Here is a 19,661-nt window from a genome sequence, read left to right as displayed (position 1 = left end):
AGAGCAAGAGATGCTTCAGAGAGAGGATGCTGGTACTATGGAATAAGCTGGCACATGTTGGGGTGCTGCTGTCAGCTGGGGTAGGACAGCGATGCTCTAGGGGACTTGGCAAGCAGACAGAAACCCCTAGTAATCATATAAAATCTAGGAATAAAGAAGAATTTCCTATTTCTCTCTGTTAGGACTCCTTTTTTTTGTTAAAACTCCATTATTTGATATTAGCTGTGCTCCTTAGCAATCTATAAACTTTCACTAACCCCTCCCAGTAGAAAAAAGGTTTTAAGTAGAAGTTAAGAACATTCTGTGTTCAAATGTGAAAGAATAAAAAGTTGAATATACATGAAAGAAGTATGGCTAGTATTGTTTAATCTCAAATTAATGTAAATAATGGATATATTAATCATGGATCATTAAGAATAGATGTTTGTAGACAGTTTAAAAATAGAATAATTAATCAGAAATAAATGTCTAATAAGCTAATAAATAATAAAATTAGACATTGAAGGATGGCAGTGTGTAACCACACTATGAGAAGGTTGGGATGGGTTAGTCAGAAGAGAATAAGGCTCCGATTGCTCACTGTGTAATACCGGTTTAAGAAAATAGAGCTTTGAACCTTCATTTGTGGTCTGGTTATTTGTCTTAATTGTTGCAAAGAAAGACCACAGGTTGTGGTCTGGTTGTTCATCCTAGTATCTTTGCATCCCCCTTTTGCAAAGAAAGATTCCCAAACTGTGTATCTCATACCTGATCAATTTGGCACACACAGCAAGGCTGTTGTTCAAAGTTCACTATTCAGTTCCATCCCCAAAGTGGCATATGACAATTGTGCCGCATCCCAAGAACTCATGAATCGATCTTCCTACCACTTCTGCTAAAGAAGGAGGCCCTTTTTCTGATTTTACATTCTCGCAAAACCTGCTTCAGGGTAGGAGTCGTCTGAAGCAGCATGAGCAGCTTAATGTATGAAGAAAATTCACACACACCAAAATCCTCCCTATCCTTTTAGCAAGCGCCTCCATGGGATTGAAGGCCCTTTTTGTTCACAGAGCAGTGCCTTAGGATCCTGTATGATTGTACAATATGCAGGAATACCAGAGAACTTTGCATTTCAATTCATCTCTGTACAAACAATGTCATGGGTATTTCTGAAGAAAGCATGGTCACCTTCCACTATGTGCTCATAGCTTATCTTAGTAACAGTGGTTTCACCTTGAAAAACTTTGGTGACCTTCTTAAGGACCAGGAGAGTGGCCATCATTCATATATTTTAAAAACCTTCATAGCATATAGCACAGGGTAGCAAGCAACATCTATTTAATAAAGGTAACTATGGATAACACACAAAAATACACAAAAATAGGATAATATAAATGATAAAAATATAAAATTTAACAAAACATGTACATGTTATTAAACTCTTCAGGGAACTATACAAATTAGTAGTTTAACAGATAATTTAGATAGTGCTAAATAGCTCACTAGACCAAGTCCCAACCCTTAATTGCCTTTTGGAATTAGTTAACCCAATATTAATAGCAAAATAGTTATATGTGTCAAAAAATAAGCTGGTATAAGAACAGTCTTTGTATCTACAGTTTGTTTTGTATATTGATTTTGGTATGTCATTATAAAAAACAAAGCCATTTGCCTGCAAGAATATTTTTGAAGAAGGGCTGCAACAATTTACAAAAAGTGAATGAGACAGATAGCATCTTAGAAAAGGTGTAGTGTGTACGCCTATCCATGATGCTAAGTCCCATTCAAGTAAGGACATTAAACGAAGTGATAGATATTAACAGCATGTGACAACACAGTACCGGATCAACACAGCTTTTTTTTTTTTTTAACTTTTTCATCTTTAAAATACTTACATGCTAAATTGGAATATATGGAAATAAAGTAAAGTTAAGCATAGGATAATGTTATTTGTAAAAGATTCAAATCGGTTTTCACGCTTATTTTTCTGAAGCATACAAAGTCTCGACTTTCTTTTTGTAACTATTTAGGATTTCTTTCAAGTTTGCCAATGGATCTTCAGACATCAGTTTACCAAATGCCCTATCAACTTTTGCATTTTGCTCAGTCAGGTAGGTCTAGAATAAAATAAGAGGTCAGATTTTAGAACTGTATTTTTGAAAGGCATAGCAGCAGAAGAGAAATCTCAACCTTTTACCTTTTATAAAAACAAAGCAAACATTGTGGAGAAGCAACATAATCAAAGTTATGTTGGGAATATGTCTCATCATCGTGCTACAAACTCTTGTCCAGACCCAGGTAAGAAAACCAACACAGAGAAACAAGCTATTACATGCATATCATTTGTTGGATCAGGAACCATAGGCAGACATCCAATGCACTTTGTTGCCCTCAGTTAGATGTGCATTCAAATAAACATGCCCATGCAGTAAATCATACAGTATGATCAGGATTTTTTTGAGAAACTAGCATAGCACGATTTTAATAAATTAGTAATCCCATAGAATCATAGAGTTGGAAGGGACCCTGAGGATCATGTAGTCTAACCCCCTGCAATATGCAGCTGCTTGCCTTCTTTCTAAGCTGCCAGAGAAATACACCTACCTATGAATCTTAACCTATAATATGTAGTATTTTATCAGGCATAATTCCAACACATATATGGAAACAGGAATATAATATGAAAGTACCAAATTATTTTATCTCCCCACAATTTGCAAAGCTTCCATGTACCTAATCAGGTCACTTGCTCCACCTAAACTCAGTGCTATCTGTTCTGACTGGTAGCAGCACTCCAATGACTCAGACTGAGGGCTTTCTCATCACCTATCTCATGGAGATGCCAGGGACTGAACCTGGGTCTTTCTGCTTGCACATCTTTCTGCTCTGTTACTGAGCTATAGCCCCTCCATATGAAAAACACATGCATGGTTATTAAGCGATGTATGGTCGCTCATGAAGAAATAAGCACTTAAAGAAAGAATAAGCATTTAAGGAATCACAGATTGATGAAAATAAACAACAGTTTAAGTGTAGAATTAGTTACCTTTACAGACACAAGATGGCTAGATGTCAGTTCCAGACAGAGTTGTAGATTTTTATGCACTCTCCGTTTCTCTTCCGATGTTGTTTTCATAACCACTTGGTATCTGGGGAGTAAATACATCATGACTACAATCCAAAACTGATAAGTATGCTTATTCATTTTAATGGGTGAAGGCATACCAAATCTGGTGTTGGATCTTTTCTTGCACATTCATTCAATATAGATACTGTTCAAAAATAATTGAGCACTTGCAGAAGAGCAACAAAATTCAGATACATTAGTGTATTTTAAAACACATCCTACATCTACATCTCAATAGACTATTCCACTTACTGGCATTCGAGTTCTTGTAGCTCTTTCTTAGCTTCGCTGACACCTTCATTGACTCCACCCTCAAGCAAATATTTATGTTTTTCCAACGATTCCAGCTCTTGGATACCTTTTTCTTCCTCTTCTTCAGTTTTCTGCAATATGAATTATCACTTCAGAATACAGTGGTGCCTCGCAAGACGAAATTAATCCGTTCCGTGAGGCTCTTCGTATAGCGGTTTTTTCGTCTTGCGAAGCAAGCCCATTGACAGCTTAGCGGATTAGCGCTATTAGCGGTTTAGCGGCTTTTAGCGGATCAGCTGATAAGCGAAGCAAGCCCATAGGGAAATTCGTTTTGCGAAGCGCCTCCAAAACGGAAAACCCTTTCGTCTAGCGGGTTTTCCATCTTGCGAGGCGTTCGTCTTGCGGGGCACCACTGTACATTAATGTAATGACATGGTTGTAACATGTATATAGACACTATTCAAAGAGGAAATTGGGAGGAGGGCTATAAATATAAAATATAGTGGCCTTGTTTCAATTCCGGAATATTGCTCTAGGATAGGGAATATTTTTCTTCACCAGCAGATAATTAGCTCCCATTCCAGGTGGAGGCTGTGAAGACTCTTGTGGTGTATCCTCAAGCTTTCATGAAAATTCAGACACACTATCTGTCACAAGCAGTTTGTCTCTTACAAGCCTGCCAATTGAAGTAGTCAACCACTTCCCAATTTCAGACGTCATTTCATAAAAGCAAACATTCATTGTCCTAAGTCAGCACTTTAAAGGAATTATTTACAAACATATATTTATAAATAGATGCAGACTAGCAATACAGTAAACAAATTACTGTTTTGTAAGTGTTCAAACCTGTTTAAGCAACACTTTACCTACCTTCATTATTTGCTGATAATGATCTTCCATTTTTTGGCCTTCTTCTCTTAGCATTTTCAGAGTGCTGTTCTGCTCTGCTACCATTGTACTTCCCTTTAAAAATATGCATTTAATAAAAAGATATCAATAGCAGAAGAAAGGAACAAAGTAGCCCCGTATCCAGTCCTTTTCTTAGACATCTACACTTCTAGTGGCAGACAGAACACTCCTAACATGCTGCCTTAGAGGATCAGGGAATGAGTTTAGAATCAATCATATTGTCAGATTTGGCATCTCAAGAATCTAAACCTTCACTACTTAGCCTACATGCAGAACAGGGTTTGAAAATGCATGAGCTATATCTACATTCAGAGAAGTTACCGTAAGTGTGTAGCTGAAAAGGGATTAAAGGCACCAATAGTTCCCTGTCTTTTCTTCATTCCACTATTCATTCAGCTATTCCCTCCACTACTAACTAGCTACCTGTACTTATCCACCAACACAAATCTACTTAGTTTATATTTTTTGTTTTGGGCACAGTTAAAATTTTGAAAGGCAGTGGCTTCCGATTGGAGCCAAAGTATTTGGACACTCACCTGTTCTAAGGCCTCTTCTAGACCAATTTTTCTCTTTATTGCACTTTCAATTTCGTCTTCAGTATTGCTTATGAGGAGCTTAAGTGGGACCTGTAATGATTATAGAGATATTGTAAAGGGGGTGGGGGGGTGGGAGAGAGAGAGACAAAAACTGAGTGAAAGAGATTTACATGAACTGATAGGATACCCAAGGGGCCAAATTAGTCCTGACTGCTTGCATCCTTATCCCACTGTGACAACTTTGGAAGACCTAGTTATATTTTAATACATTTATGATGATACACTATCATTCTGATTCATTATCCATTCTATCATAAGGACATCCAGCATCCTCTTTACCAAGTTGCCATCCAGGAGCCTATGGGAAGTCCACAAGTAGGACAGATTAGTTCTGCTAAGTGTTCTTCATTTGTAAGCAATGCTAAAATCTACCCTCCACACACTTTGCATGGCTTTTTAAAGAGGACTATTTATACCAAAACATAAGCATACACTTACATGAATTTGTTCTCTGTATTTGACCAGACAGTTTGGCCCTGAATCTGGCTTAAACTTAATCTCAAAATCAAGGCCGCCGGAGTTCTCTGAATTTATAGGTAATAGTTTCAGCTTTCGAGCCCCTCTATGGAACTCTGCCAATTGGGCTTCAATCTGTTAAAGGTGGTGGGGGGGAGGGGACACAAAAAGAGGTACAGCTTTAAAACACTGCAGTTGATAAATTGACAAGAGCAAGGAAACAAAACCTAAAGTATTTGGTGCTTTTTTGGTTCACATTTGTTTTGTGCTTCAACATGGAAAAAATACCCTTTCTATATTGTCTTTCAGAGTGTGATTCAGTAAAAAGTTAAGTAGTTGTTAGACTATAGTGACCCAGGCAGCAGTTGATCCAAGTCAGTTTTGCTACACCAATTCTCAACAAAAATATGCACTGTTGTAGCTGAAACAGAATCCAGTGTCAGGCAAACAGAACTGCAACTACTATTGCTTAAGTTAAAGACTAAAAGCAAAATCGTGGCTATACCTCATGCTCTAGCTAAAACAAAAAAATTCCTTCCAGTAGCACCTTAAAGACCAACTAAGTCAGTTCTTGGTATGAGCTTTCGTGTGCATGCACACTTCTTCAGATACACAGTGTGTATCTGAAGAAGTGTGCATGCACACGAAAGCTCATACCAAGAACTGACTTAGTTGGTCTTTAAGGTGCTACTGGAAGGAATTTTTTTGTTTTGACTATGGCAGACCAACACGGCTACCTATCTGTAACTCATGCTCTAGCTGTTTGAGAAACCGTTAGGATTCTAGCAATCACTCTTCTACCACAAGAATCAAGCTCTGCAATTTCATCCAGTTCAGAAAGCATAAAGTTGCAGACTTTGTGAGTGGCCAGAATATCTGATTTCAAAACATTAGTGTAGATTCACATACCTCTTCTTTTCCTCTAGCGTATTTTAATTCCTCATTCCACAAGTGATGTTGCTCTGTCTCCAGTTCCTTGGTTTTTTTATTGACTGTCTGCAGCAACTCCTCTATTTCACTCTTTAGCCTCTCAATATCTGCAACTGAGTGCTTCTGATTATCACAAATGTACTTCAGTTGAGCATTCTCTTGTTTCAGGGCTTCCATTTCCATGGCTAAATTTAAGAACATGTAAAACTTTGTTAGGAACCCAAAATGAAAAACAGAACCAGTTACGAAGATGTTGCTGCAGATCACAGTACTCATTTCTACTTCTTTTAAATTAGCTTAAAACACATTTGTGGATAAAATTCCAGAGTGTTTGGAACTTGAGTTCTCAAGTGGAATTCTGCTTTTTCACAAACTGAAACTTATTGAAAGAAATGAGAAACTTACCAAAATTATGAAGGGAAGAGATAGATAATCTCAGTGTTATTTTTTCCCTGGCGCTTGGGAAATACCACAAAAAAGAACCTGTCTTATAGTTTGGAATAAGCCCTATATACTTTAAGGGTACCTTTATTTTAGATCTAAAAATTATCTTCATATGACTAACTTGACTTTGTTTACCAGCTCAGAGTAGTTCAAAAACAAATAATTTCTATGCAAATCCCTCCTTTGGAAAAAGTTCACTACAATACAGAGGTATGCACAATATTTTATTTTAGAAAACCTTAGATGGGACAATGAAATAAGTTGTACAGCAAGTTACTGTTGAGCAGTGTTTTGTCCTTACCACCAGCCTCCAACTCCTCCGTAATACTCTTTGATTTTTGACTGAATGCATTTGAGCGAGATTCCAGGTTGGCCATGTAAGCATTATATTTCTGAACATCTGCCTTTAAAGATGATTTCAGTTTCCGTAGATTCCCTAAACGGTCCTTTAAAAAAAGAAAACAAATGCCCACAATAGATAAGTTAACATACTGCAATGAAATCATATCCTGAATGGCAGATAAAACAAATGTGGGGAAGATATTTTAAATAGTATTCCCACAGCCATTTACACACCGGTTCACTTTCTCTCTCCTTCTCACGCTTTGCAATCTCCTCATTCAGCTTTTTTAGTTCTGCTTCAAACGCCTCCAAATGATGTTCATTTATCTTAAACAGATCCTCTGAAAGAAAAAGAAAAAGTCAAAATAACCTGCTAATAACTCAACACACCAATTATACCAAAACAGGGAGCTCAGAACAAAGAATACATTAGGAAGCAAATTTACACAGGCTTCTGCAGATTTTACAAGCCACTGCTATTTTGCAATGCAATGTCCAAAAGGAATGAAGTTGCTGCATTGCAGAATAGATTGCCCTAACTGCTCTCTGTGTGGAATACTTTGTTGCTTGTTTACATGAAATACAAGTTGTGTGTGATGAATACAGTAAAAGTTTCAATTAGCACTTATTTTTATTCGGTACATTTATATTCTACCTTTATTTCATCATTGAACTCAAGGTGGTGTACAAAGGGCTCCCAGGTAGTCAATTATCCAGGCAATGTCGGTACATAATTAGCCAAAAAGCTACATCATGGGGCTGAGAGCATGTCCTAGGACCATTTTTAATATATTACAGTTCAACCAAGGCTAGAATAGTTTGGTTGGATAGGGGAAATGGAAACTACCAGATAAATGGAAACACCATACGGAAATGTAAATGGGCAACATATATGGAAACATCAAAAAAGGAATAGATTTCAGGGAAAGATGGAAAGCAAGGCAAATGCATGAGGAAGAGAATTTAAGGTACCAAGCTTTCAGTAGTTCATCACATATTTCTCTGTCAAAACATAGTGCTCACAGGAAGACTTGATGCCTGGTTGGAGCTGTTTGAGACACTAATACTATTCCCACCACCACGTCTATGGGGCATTAAAAAAAATCAGTCCCCATATTTTTGCTAAAATTTAATCAAGCATCCTATACTCTTGCCCACATTACTCCAGTGTAGCAGCTCTGCTGTGGACCTGGATACTGCCAAATAGCAATATTTAATATTAAATACCTATGGACTATTGACTAGAATGCCCCAATGACCTAAAAACTAACCCATGCCTGTCAGAAAAGACTGATAAAATGCAGGAACTGTAGTTTATCAAGCACAAATTTTTTATTTTTTATAATCAATGATTACTTTAACCAGGGATAGGGTGTCCTAAAGATACCTGGACTGGATTGGACTGTTTTTATCCATATGACTTCTAGAGGCTAGATATAAGTACTTGGGTTCACAGAAAAGGGAGCTGGGCAAAGTGAGAAGGTTTTGAGATACGATTCTACCATTTAACTAAATGAATGATTATATTTCAACAAGTTCACTATGGGTTAACAATTTTTTTAAAATATGTTAACTACAGAAAAGTGCTGAAGAAACCACAAGATTAGCATTTGCACCCATTGAGTTCTATTTAGTTTTTAAATGAAAACTACTTACTTAATTTGGAGTATATTTCAGCATCGAATTCTTCAAAGCTGTCTCCACCCCTCATAAAATGGTCATAACATTTTATAGTGTAGTCTAAAAAAAGCTGCAAATAAAGTTATTCAAGTCAGTTTCATTATAGGGATTTTTAACCACAGAAGCAGAGGCTAATCAAAACTGTATTATGTAGCAAGTCTATAAAATAATCCAAGATGAGCAACCAAGTTACCGTATTTTTTTTTTTTTTTTAAAATGATATTTATTAGAGTTTCAAATAATACACAAAAGCAAAAAACAACAAAACAATTTTCCAGAAAAAATAAGATAAAAAAAGAAAGAAAAAGCAGAATTAAAAGACATTCAACATTTACAGTCCTTATTTTCAATAACTTTTTTCCGCGACTTCCCCTCGCCTCCCCTTCTTGTATTCCATGTCCAAATATTTGTTCAACAAGTTCTTATCCCTAATTTTTAACCTTAATTTATTATTATATTTAATTCAATTTATATATCAAATTTTAACTTATATACATCAATCGTTATACTTAAAGACTTTTTCTAAGATCGACCCAATTTCCCTTCCACGATTTCCCCATTTTTATACTAATCACAAAGCAAAAAACGAAAAAATAGAAAGAATCAGAATATATTTGTACACCCTTTGGATTCCCAAACCCCACCCTCCTTTTCCCAGTTTCGATCCCCGAACCATTGTCCATTAGTCCATCTGCTATCAGCCTGGAGACCTCACGTCTGAGGCTCTTAAATCTCTCTCAGTTCCTCTCTGCCGGTTTTTTTGATAGTCCTTTGTATTAAACACGAAGTCTCGGAGGGGCTCTGTCCCGATAATGTCCATGTTCCTTCCAGCCAGACCTCCATATTTAAAGGTGGAGCTCAAATCTTGTTTCTTAATCCTTTTAGGTCCAAATGTCCCAAAAGCTCCAACTTCCACCTTAATCAGATTTATAGTCCATAGATCTTCAGATCTCCACAGAAGGAGATCTTTCCATTCCTCATTCTTCAATTCAAACCAAATTTTCATCATCCAGTCCTTATTTTCTTTTATATCCATCTTGACAGGCCTCCGGCTCTCCTTTGCCTTCTGCAGCATTACAGCCCCTCCTTCCTGCTCCTCCTGTTCAGCATATATCTCTTTCTCCACTTCCTCAAATTTCTTTTCTTGTTCAGCTGCCTGGACTTTGTACATCAAGTCCTTATCCAACTCAGTACATTTATTTACTGTTGACTTCAAAGTTGTGACACTTGTAGACAAAACATGACTTTGCTCTTGCAACTTTCCCAAGAGAAAAAAAACCTCGTCCAGATCAGCTAGTATTTTTCGACCTATATCCATTCTTGTAATGTCCCTGAACCCCCTCTAGAGGGATTCTGGTTATTCAGTATTCCTTCCACTTCCAACCCAAAAGTCAAGTTAACTTGTTTCAATTCTTTATTTTCAACAATTTATAACTATATTGTAACTAATGTAACCAGCAAGAACATCAGAAACAAAGTTCTCTATTTTTTCCAACTTTGACAGCTAATTTGACAGCTGTCAAAATCTTCTATGTCTCCTCAACAGGCTCCTCTCGCGGATCACTCCCGGGTCCCGGGGTGGCGGCACTTTAGCTCTCAAAGTTAGCTCTTATCCTCCAGCACAATTATTTATACTATCAATCCGTGCAATTAATAGCTTTATCCAATAAAAAGGAGATGTTCTCTCGACCTTAGTTATTTAGTCCTTGCTTCAAATTGTTTACAAGGCGGAGAGACGGACTTCCTCTTTGCGCCTTCCCCGATCGTGCCAAATTCAGACAAAAAAAAAATCTTTCTTTTATAAATCCAATTTCCATATTACTCACGGGCTTTTACTTTGGGTCCAAATGTTCAAAGGAAGAAGTCAGCGCTCTCCGACCATGGCATGCGGCTTCCCTCAGTAGGAGTAGCAGTCGACTCTCAGCACCGCACCTCTCCCCGTCCCCCGTTCCGAAGCCTTTAAAAAGGCTCCTTCTCGGGTCGGGGAGGGCACAGATGGTGCCCGCCGAGTCACCAGGTCCACAGGCTTCAGCGCCTGTGGTATCTGAGGGTCCCCGCCGCGGCAGGACCCGTCTCCTACTGAGCCGATTCCCTCCGGAGCTCGGAGGGAATCCACCATTAGGCGATGGCGCTAACCCGGAAGTCTCAAGTTACCGTATTTTTCGCTCTATAAGACGCACCAGACCACAAGACGCACCTAGATTTTGGAGGAGGAAAACAAGAAAAAAAAAATATTCTGAATCTCAGAAGCCAGAACAACAAGAGGGATTGCTGCGCAGTGAAAGCAGCAATCTCTCTTGCTGTTCTGGCTTCTGTGATAACTGTGCAGCCTGCATTCGCTCCATAAGACGCACACACATTTCCCCTTACTTTTTAGGAGGGGAAAAGTGAGTCTTATAGAGCAAAAAATACGGTATTTATTTCTACATTTCCTGGAATCAGCTGCATTTTAGCTAGAGCTTTAATGGAACTTCAAACAAATAAAAAATATTTTTGTATTTTGAGGGTCATTAGGTGCATGATTCTATCTGCTAACTACACTGGCAGGGGTGCTTTAGGAATTGGTGCAAATCTTCTGCACCACTGTATTTTGGAAATACACCACTGGGTGTGTGGGGAGAGCAGAAGAGGTGGTAATGATACACTGTTGAAACAAATGGAATTATAAAATACTCAGATGGATACTCATCCCTGTCTATTAACAGGAATTAAAGCATGAGATTAGTAGACCTCAGTAGAAATTTTTCTGTTTCTCTCAAAATGTTCTAAACTCTGCGCCTATGTGTAGGCTCACAGATGAAGAGATTGTTGGGGCAGAGTTGGGGAAATCAGGAGGGAGGGGAAGAGAAGATGTCTCTTCCTTTAGACCAGAACATTGCTTTTTTGTGTTCTTGCAAAAATCACACATTTCCTGATATTTCACGTCACATACTTTGTTATGTATAATTCCATCTTCAGTCTCTCCTTCCAAGGTCTGCCCTTCATCAAATGATGGCATGTTTTCTTTCAAATAAAAAGACAACTGAAAAGGACAGAGAAGATCATATATTAACATGCATGAATTAGTACTATTCAACAGAATACAGCCGATACCTAGCTGCTGCTGTAGACCAGCGCAGTTCATGAATAAATGTGCAAAGTATATTTCTTTCCATTTATACAGGAGTATGTAGGTTTCCTTAGTAACAGCAATGAAGCTGTACAAATCTCTTGTCAATACCACATTTACCAAAATAGATGTAACCAAGAAAATGCAGTATTAAAATTACCTAGATATTATTGCTTTGGCCGAGGCTTCTCTATATCACCTAAAGTCAAAGTAGTTCTAGAACTCTTAAGTTGCAAAGAACCTTGCTGCCAAAATCGCCAGAAGAACAATGAGTCCAAAATGGCTACGAGTTTAAACATTTTATATTGGTCAGGTAGAGTCTCCATGTTTATAAAAATATAAAAAGGAAAAGTAAACCCGAGCTTTCCATGTTTGATTTACAGTACTTGCAAACCCTGTAAAAGTAACTGGAGACTTATTCCAATGGCTTTATGGTACCTTGACGCAATCTGTCAGCCAGACCAGAGCTCCTACAATCTGAGGCCATGTATGCGGTGCTCCCACTGTGCACATAGCACTTTTTGACAATGCAAAGGGGTATCTATAACAAAAGCAGAAAATATTAGAAAGTTGTGTAATATATTTTGATTTTTAAAAGATGCAAAAATATTTGCTATTTAATATTAAGGTTAGGAAGTGTAGTCAGACGTGAAAAGCATTTCCCCCCTCCACATTGATTATGCATCAACCCCACTAGAGATTAGGATATGGTGGAGGTGTTTGTCTGCAAAACCCAGCCACCTGAGAGACCTTGTTGAGGTTGCCAAAAGCAGTCAATTGAGAAGCTATTTACTGCTAGCAACGATCCCATCACTGGTAGCCAGTGTAGGGCTCTGATTCAGGGCATTACAGGGGTGGAGCAGAGCTAGCTAAGGATCGGTTGGATCCACGACTGCTTCCTCCTGAGAGGTCCCCTATTAGGACTCCTTAGGTGCACCAGCCTGGTGCTACTGCAGTAAGAGACAGACCACATATCTGTGCCTCTCACACAAACACACTATACCAGTACAAGCAGCAAGGTTTTGGATGTGGCAGTGACTCTACTCTGCCATTCAGTTGCTCCCTAGCCCCATTTAGGATTGCTCTGCCCAAAGTTCAGTTATTGTTATTTCTTACAATCCACAATTTGGCTATTTAAGTTGACTGTGCATAGCATATTGACTATGCCTGTGTCAAAAGATAACATCAGGTTATCAAAGCTAGCAAGACCAGGTTAAAGTCAGGACTTGTTGCATAATTGTCACCCAGTCAATATTTGCAATATACTTACTTTGTGCCAATATGTTAGTGAGATAGACCACATGCTGTATACTCAAGCACTTCAAGAGAATGATTGACAGAGTAGGAATCTCTAGTTATACATATAATGGACTCAGCTAGATTGGTAAAGAAAATGTGTTTTATGTGTGTTTTACAGTGGTACCTTGGTTCTCAAACTTAATCTGTTCTGGGAGTCCGTTCGACTCCCAAAACCGTTTGAAAACCAAGGTGCAACTTCCGATTGGCTGCAGGAGCTTCCTGCACTCAATCACAAGCTGCGGAAGCTGCGTCGGACGTTCGGCTTCCAAAAGACGTTCTCAAATCGGCTAGTCGTTTGAGTTCCAAGGTACCACTGTATATGGATGCATTATAACAGTGACACCAGATGGCGCTGTGGAGTTCCATCTTTGCTAACACAATTTCTCATAAAGTTCACAATGCATTTAACTGAAATGCTTCCTTGATCTGTCTAGATCCAGCCAATTATCATTTCCTACACAAAATAGGAAAGATGGATCATATTTCTACATTTTTGATAAATATGAAATAGTATTCTTAATGTGAGCCAGTGTTTTATGAGTAATGAGCCAGTGGACTACACAATGGTAGTTATTTCAGATTAAAACAAATGCCATACATTATGCCTACAGGCTTTGTATTGGACACAGAAGGGGGAGGAAACCTGAGCTACAGAGGAAACTGCCCCTTGATAAAAGGTTAAATCAATGTGATGAAGTCCATTGAGAAGACTTGCAATATGTTTCTTGGCTCTGCCACCTAGTGGCTCCTTCCTCCCTCAGTTTGAGGGGCAGAGTGTGATGATGCCTTCACCTGGCAGCATGTCAAAAAGTGTAAAATGCTAATTAGTGTTGCTGAAACGATGTTTTATGACTGTGTTGAACTAATGTAATGAAGGGGTGGGTTTAATGATTTTACAATGCTATATGCATGCATGTATTGTCTTTGAATCCTTTGTAGTGACTTCCACAATTGGGTTGCTACTTTGCAAATGCAATCATTACCTTATTATTGTCCTCCAATAAGGGAATCTCCAAATTTTCCTTACATAGGGAGGATGGTTGTGGCTTCCCTTAAACAATCTGGTGGGTGAAGTTCGGCCCACGGGTCAGAGTTTCCTGTTTTTAGCAGTGTAGACAACGTTCTCATACTGACAAAAATGTGCATATAGTATATTATCCTGGTACTTACCCAAGCTCTTTAAAATTTCTTGGAATTTCTTCTTCAAACTTAGAACTGGGAAGCTCATAAGAAGGGCAAAATTGCCCATAAATAAAAGTGAAGATTTTCACAAAGTCCTTAGTAGATGGAGCCTGGAGTGACTTCACAGAGACGGTAGGACCATATCCGTATGTAGTAAGAAACTGAGGGGGAAAAGTTATATTTCTATCACATTTAGTTATCTAAAAATTATACCTCTTATTACAGTAAAGATCTATGAACAGCTTATACATAGAGTATATATGTTAGATTTCACGCAATCCAAATTAGGGCACCACTCAAATAAAGCTAACCATGCAAGTTAAATGAATTTGTCTACAAAGACTTGTATGAGCAAAAATACTTGTCTTGTATGTTGCTGGCTTTTTAAAAAATCCTTTTTTCAGAAGGTGGCATCTTAGAAAAGGCATCCCCACCCCTACCAGTATAAAAGAAAGGAATGCCTCTTCTAACAGCACCAAGCACTTTGCATTTTTTTAAAAAATAAATGTATCAAAGTATTTAACACTTTAAAAAATCCAGCTGCTCATTTACTTAGGGTATTTTTTTTACCCTTTTTATCTTACAATGAGATTCCTAAGGTGGATCAATCAGGGGCAACTAAAATCAGCTAAATATTCCAAACCCAGGCCAAATGTAAGTAGTTTAAAAGTACTTCGTAGAGTTGTCGGATACATTGCTGGACGTATGCTTTATCATGAAGTGGCCTAGGTTCCTTGATCTTTTCCATATTCCCGAATGCCCCATACTGGCTGCTTCGTAAGCTTCCAGGGCCACTGGTCCTAGAAACAAAGGAGTAAGATGAGAACCTCAAGTTAGCTGCTACTACGCAAACAGAGCTACTTGGACACAAGTGTTAGGTTACAAGAATAAGTCAGACTCACAGTTGACAAAGTCATTCAACTTGCCACACCACAGTATTCCACCAGAAAATTAAAGTGAAGTGGGGGGGTTTTCCTTTCCTAAGGTATTCTTATTGTTCTTTCTAGCCAAATAAAAGTGTTAAACTGCTCTATATCTGGCTTGAAAAAACAAAGCAACGTAGAGTTCTCCCACATTCAAAGGGTAGTGTCAGGGGACTGCCATCGGAACAGGGAAAGGAAGCAGAGGGGCAGTTGGGTTACAGGGAACCTCCGAAAATCTTGCGAAGCATTCCTCTTCCTGTGGTGGGAAAGCCATAACTCCAGTGGGGAAGAGGGGGAGGGACCAGAAGATGCTGCTGGGAGCTCCAGCAACGCACCTCGCACGTCTGAGGGTGGGGAAAGCCACACCTCCGGGGTTAGGGAGGGGAAATGCTGCCGGGAGCCTCAGCTCCGCTTCTAGCCAAGCTGGCCAGGAGGGAAGTACGCCTCTTCCGTCGCCCACCCTACGCAGAGGTGCAAAACGCAAAGAAGGAAGGAAAAGGCTGGGGGTGACTAAGCTCTTATGTTGGGGGAGGACCTGGAAACGACCACTCCCAGATTCTGCTAGCGATTGAGGCAGACATGAACTTGTGGTTCTGCACTGTAAATAGTTTTGCACCAAAATAAAACCTGTAAAAGACAGGTCGGAGTTCTGACTGGTTACTCACGAGCAACCACCATTGCCACCTGACAGGTAGGTATAGCTTCTAAGCTGGTACTTCCAAGCATAGGAAATAACAGTGTTGCAGCATTTCTGCTGGCTGGAAATAGCATCACAAAGTTACACCGTTCCAGTCTTCTAAATGGTGCTGTGGTTTAAATAGCCTCATGCCCATTTCTTTTTTAAAAAATTCTGCCAAGTGCAGGCCTTTCAGGAGTTTTTGTCTGTGTGTTCTATTACCTTTTGCCAAAGAAACTGGTTTTCCTTTCTGATGTCACTGATCCACGTTTCCCCACACTCAGCTTTCCAAAGGTTGTCCTCCTCTCTTGTCTTGAAAAGAATATTGATTTGCACACATCATAGTGAAATAAGTTACCTTTAAATTCTGTTCATTTAAGCTGCCAGCTATTAGTATCAAAGTGCAATACAGATGTTGTTAGGCTGCATACATTAAGTTCGATATACATCCACTTAATTACTTTTACTCTTGCTTACCCTTAAGAAAAGACCTTTTACTGTGACTTATGCTTATTTTTAATGTGCTATATACAACACCTTTAATAATCTCATTAAAATAAAAACCAGACATCAATAGGACTCCAATTTTCAAAATGTGTACTTTAAGAATGTAAGACAAACCTTGCTGAAAGATGTTACCAGTGAGAAGCTTATGGGAAGTTTGTGGATGAGATCTGAGTGGAACATTGCTTCTTCCACTTGCAATTTCCAGGAACTGGTATTCAGAGGTATACCACCTCTACTAGTGGAGGTAGAGCATAGTTTTATCCTCCGTAATTTTTTCTAGCCCTTTAAAAAAATAATTCATGTTGGTGGCCACCCCTACATGTGGTAGTAAATTCCATGGCTTAACTATGTGCTACGTTAAGAAATACTTCCTTTTGTCCGCCCAGAAGCTCTCAGCATTCATGTTCACTTAATGTCCCCTGGTTCTGATAAAGAGGAAGAAACACTATCCCCAATCAAACTCATCATGTATAACTTTATACTTCCATCATGCCCTTCCCTGGCTGCTTACCTGCCTTTTCCCCAAGCTTAAAAAGGCCCTGATGCTGTAAGCCCAGGCTTCCTCAAACTTGGCCCTCCAGATGTTTTGAGATTACAATTCCTACCATCCCTGACCACTGGTCCTGCTAGCTAGGGATCATGGGAGTTGTAGGCCAAAAACATCTGGAGGGCCGAGTTTGAGGAAGCCTGCTGTAGCCTTTTCGCATAGCTGCTCCCCACCTTGAACATTATGTTTGCCCTTTTCTAGCTCTACAATGTCTTTTTAAGGTATGAAGATCAGAAGTGCACCCAGCATTCCAGGTGCAGGTCACCAGAAAATTGCATTGGCAGGTTTGTTGTTGTTGTTTTATTCTGTTCTAAGAATTTTAAGGTCACAAACGCGTGCGCACACACACACACACGATGTTCATAAATGTACCAAGCAAACACATACAAATATGTAAACCACATGTCTGAAACCCACAGAAAAGTCCTGAAACCATTTTCTCTTTCCCAAAATGACCTCAAATATTTCTCTGCAAGGCTGAAGGAAATGGGAAAAAACCTCCCCACTGTCTCTGTGCTCACAAATCCTGCCTTAAGGGCACATTTAAGGTGTGAACAGGGTGAGCCTGTGACCTGGATTCAGGAATTAAGTAGTTATAATAATGAAAGAGTGGCCAAAACCCAGATAATGCAATTGGGTAACCTGCTAGACAGGTGATAACACACTCAGGATTCTGAGCAGCATCCCAGGACCCCTTTTGTCTTTCAGGAATGAAACCCTGCCACAAGAGAAATTACCTATCTTACTTACGTTAGAGGAGTATTGGGCACCGCCTTGTTGGTATCCTGCACCCTGAGAGGATGGATGGACTGCCGGCAGCTGAGGCGGCTGGTACTGGAGCTGCGATGCATTGTTGTAGGCAAACTGCAGAGGAGCAAGCCTGCTGGAGGGAGTGAAGATACTGCCTGGTCAGCGACAGAACTGGGAAGGTCCAAGCAAGGCTATTCTTTTAAAAGCTGGGCATCTGTCTATGTTGGTTTTTTATCTGTGTGCTGCCTTGAACCCCATCAAGGGAAAAGGCAGACTACAAATAAATAGGTCACCATCATGTACCACGAGGCAGGAAGGCGACTGGGGATCTCGGGGGCGAAAGTCCTGCCCCATCGAGAAAAGGGTCTCGAGCCGCCCCAGCAGGAGAGGACGCTCCAGCACCCTCGCCAGTGGTGTAGCTAGCCGCTGGGGTGCCAGGTGCGGCATCCTGCAGCTGGGGATGAGGCACACTACATGGAGCCTCCCCCTCAGCTGTCAGGCGGCTGAGGGAGAGGAGGAGGGCAGACACATGTCCCACGATGCTGTTTCAGGCAGCGCGGAGCCTGCAGGCGCCCAAGCCACCATGCAGGCCCCGCGGGAAGGTGCCCAGTGCCAGCCGCGTTTCGTTACGTTTGTTGACTGAACTAAAAAGTTTTGTGAGCTCAATTTTTGAAAATCATTTTTAAAAACTCATTTTTGCCATCTCCTTCAGGGATGCCACCCAGAGCAGCCTGCACACACCTCCCCAGCCACTGACCCTCACCCTGGGTTAGGCAGAGTAGGTCGAGGGCAACTGCGCCCTTCCTGAGAAGGGAAGCAAGCAGAGAACAGGGAGGGGGGGCACTTTCGTCCCTTGAGGCTGCAACCCTGGGCAGCCTTTTACCCGAGAGCAATAAATAAAACTCCCGCTTGAACACACCGAGGCCAGAAGGTGCGGTTAAGGGAGGGTTTCTTTCCAATGGAATGGGAGAGGTGGGGAGAGAGAGAGAGGAATATTTCCAAGCATCTCACATTAGGAGACGGGAGGCTTCGCAGAGCCTCAGCCCACCGGCGAAGGATCAGAGGAGCCTTAAATTAGGGCGTTCCCTGCATAGGGCGCTGGGAAAAGAAACGGTTCCCCCCGCCCATAGGTCGTCCCCCCCGCCATCACCTCCTTCCGTCGAGCTGAAGAACCCCCGACCCCACTCAAGGCCTGCAGCGCCTGCGCCAAAGGGCGTTCAGCCCCCGGTCCCGTTGTTTAGACCCTTCTCGGTCTAACCGCGGAGCCGCTCTTGGTTGGTTGGTTGGTTGTTGTTTTTTTAAATTACCCGCCAATCAGGAACGTCACCAGTGTCTCCCTCAGTATATGAAAGCCTGAAGGGAGGAGAGGCGACGTCACTTCCCTCAGAAAGAGGAAGCCGCTCCTCACGGGCGAAATGATCGCAAGAGCAAGTAGGTTTTCATCTCTATGGTTATCTGCGGCAGCCGTCGGCTAGGGCGCCTCAACCACGTGACCGTGCCTTACGTACGACAAGGTGGCTGCGGCCCTGGGAGCGCAGCTTCATGGCTGTGCGGTGGTCCGTCGTGGGCTCCCCTGTGGCGCTGGCGTTGTAGCCGTGGCAGGGAGGCATTGGGTTGGGTTGCTGGGCTGCTCTGATGACCTCTCTGACTTTAATGCGCTCGTTTCCGGGAGTAAACTCTGTTGAGCTCAATGCGATTTGGCATCCTAGTAAACGCATTTGCAGGTTTCCTGCACGAGCCCCCACGGCACAGATCTCTCCTCAGCCACGAACTCGCTAGGCAGTCTCGAAATGGTGACAGTAATGCTGTTCCACCCTATGGTAGGGATTAGAATAAGATAATGTATATTAGCCTCTCTAAAATCAGCCCTCGAAAGTGCTTTATGAGTGAAATTGCCACATGCATTTTCCCTTCTGCCCTTCAGTAAAGCAAGTAGTTTTATTTATCCTGCCT

At 40.7% G+C, this 19,661-nt stretch overlaps 1 protein-coding gene across 7 annotated transcripts; it reads right to left on the bottom strand.

The window, feature by feature from the left end:
* Positions 1-1,670: 1,670 nt before the first annotated feature.
* On the bottom strand, positions 1,671-19,036 carry NDC80 (NDC80 kinetochore complex component). Of its 7 annotated transcripts, none has more exons than XM_081873245.1 (17): positions 19,016-19,036; positions 17,709-17,841; positions 16,127-16,216; positions 14,979-15,105; positions 14,294-14,466; positions 12,263-12,365; positions 11,648-11,737; positions 8,692-8,785; positions 7,270-7,376; positions 6,995-7,139; positions 6,229-6,434; positions 5,302-5,454; positions 4,804-4,893; positions 4,229-4,321; positions 3,359-3,489; positions 3,026-3,128; positions 1,671-2,096 (listed from the first exon to the last, which is right to left on the bottom strand). In XM_081873245.1, exons 2-17 carry the CDS (start codon positions 17,807-17,809, stop codon positions 1,959-1,961), a joined length of 1,944 nt encoding a protein of 647 aa, XP_081729371.1. In that variant the 5' UTR covers positions 17,810-17,841; positions 19,016-19,036; the 3' UTR covers positions 1,671-1,958. The 7 variants fall into 7 exon arrangements, with proteins under 7 accessions (XP_081729371.1, XP_081729366.1, XP_081729367.1 ...); XM_081873240.1 differs by lacking the exon at positions 19,016-19,036 and adding an exon at positions 18,859-19,009 and having other exon boundaries at positions 17,709-17,838; XM_081873241.1 differs by lacking the exon at positions 19,016-19,036 and adding an exon at positions 18,859-19,004.
* Positions 19,037-19,661: the final 625 nt, after the last annotated feature.

The sequence above is a fragment of the Podarcis erhardii genome, assembly GCF_964252035.2.
Source record: "Podarcis erhardii genome assembly, chromosome: 8".
NCBI lineage: Eukaryota > Metazoa > Chordata > Lepidosauria > Squamata > Lacertidae > Podarcis > Podarcis erhardii.
This window is presented reverse-complemented; position numbering and strand designations above follow the sequence as displayed.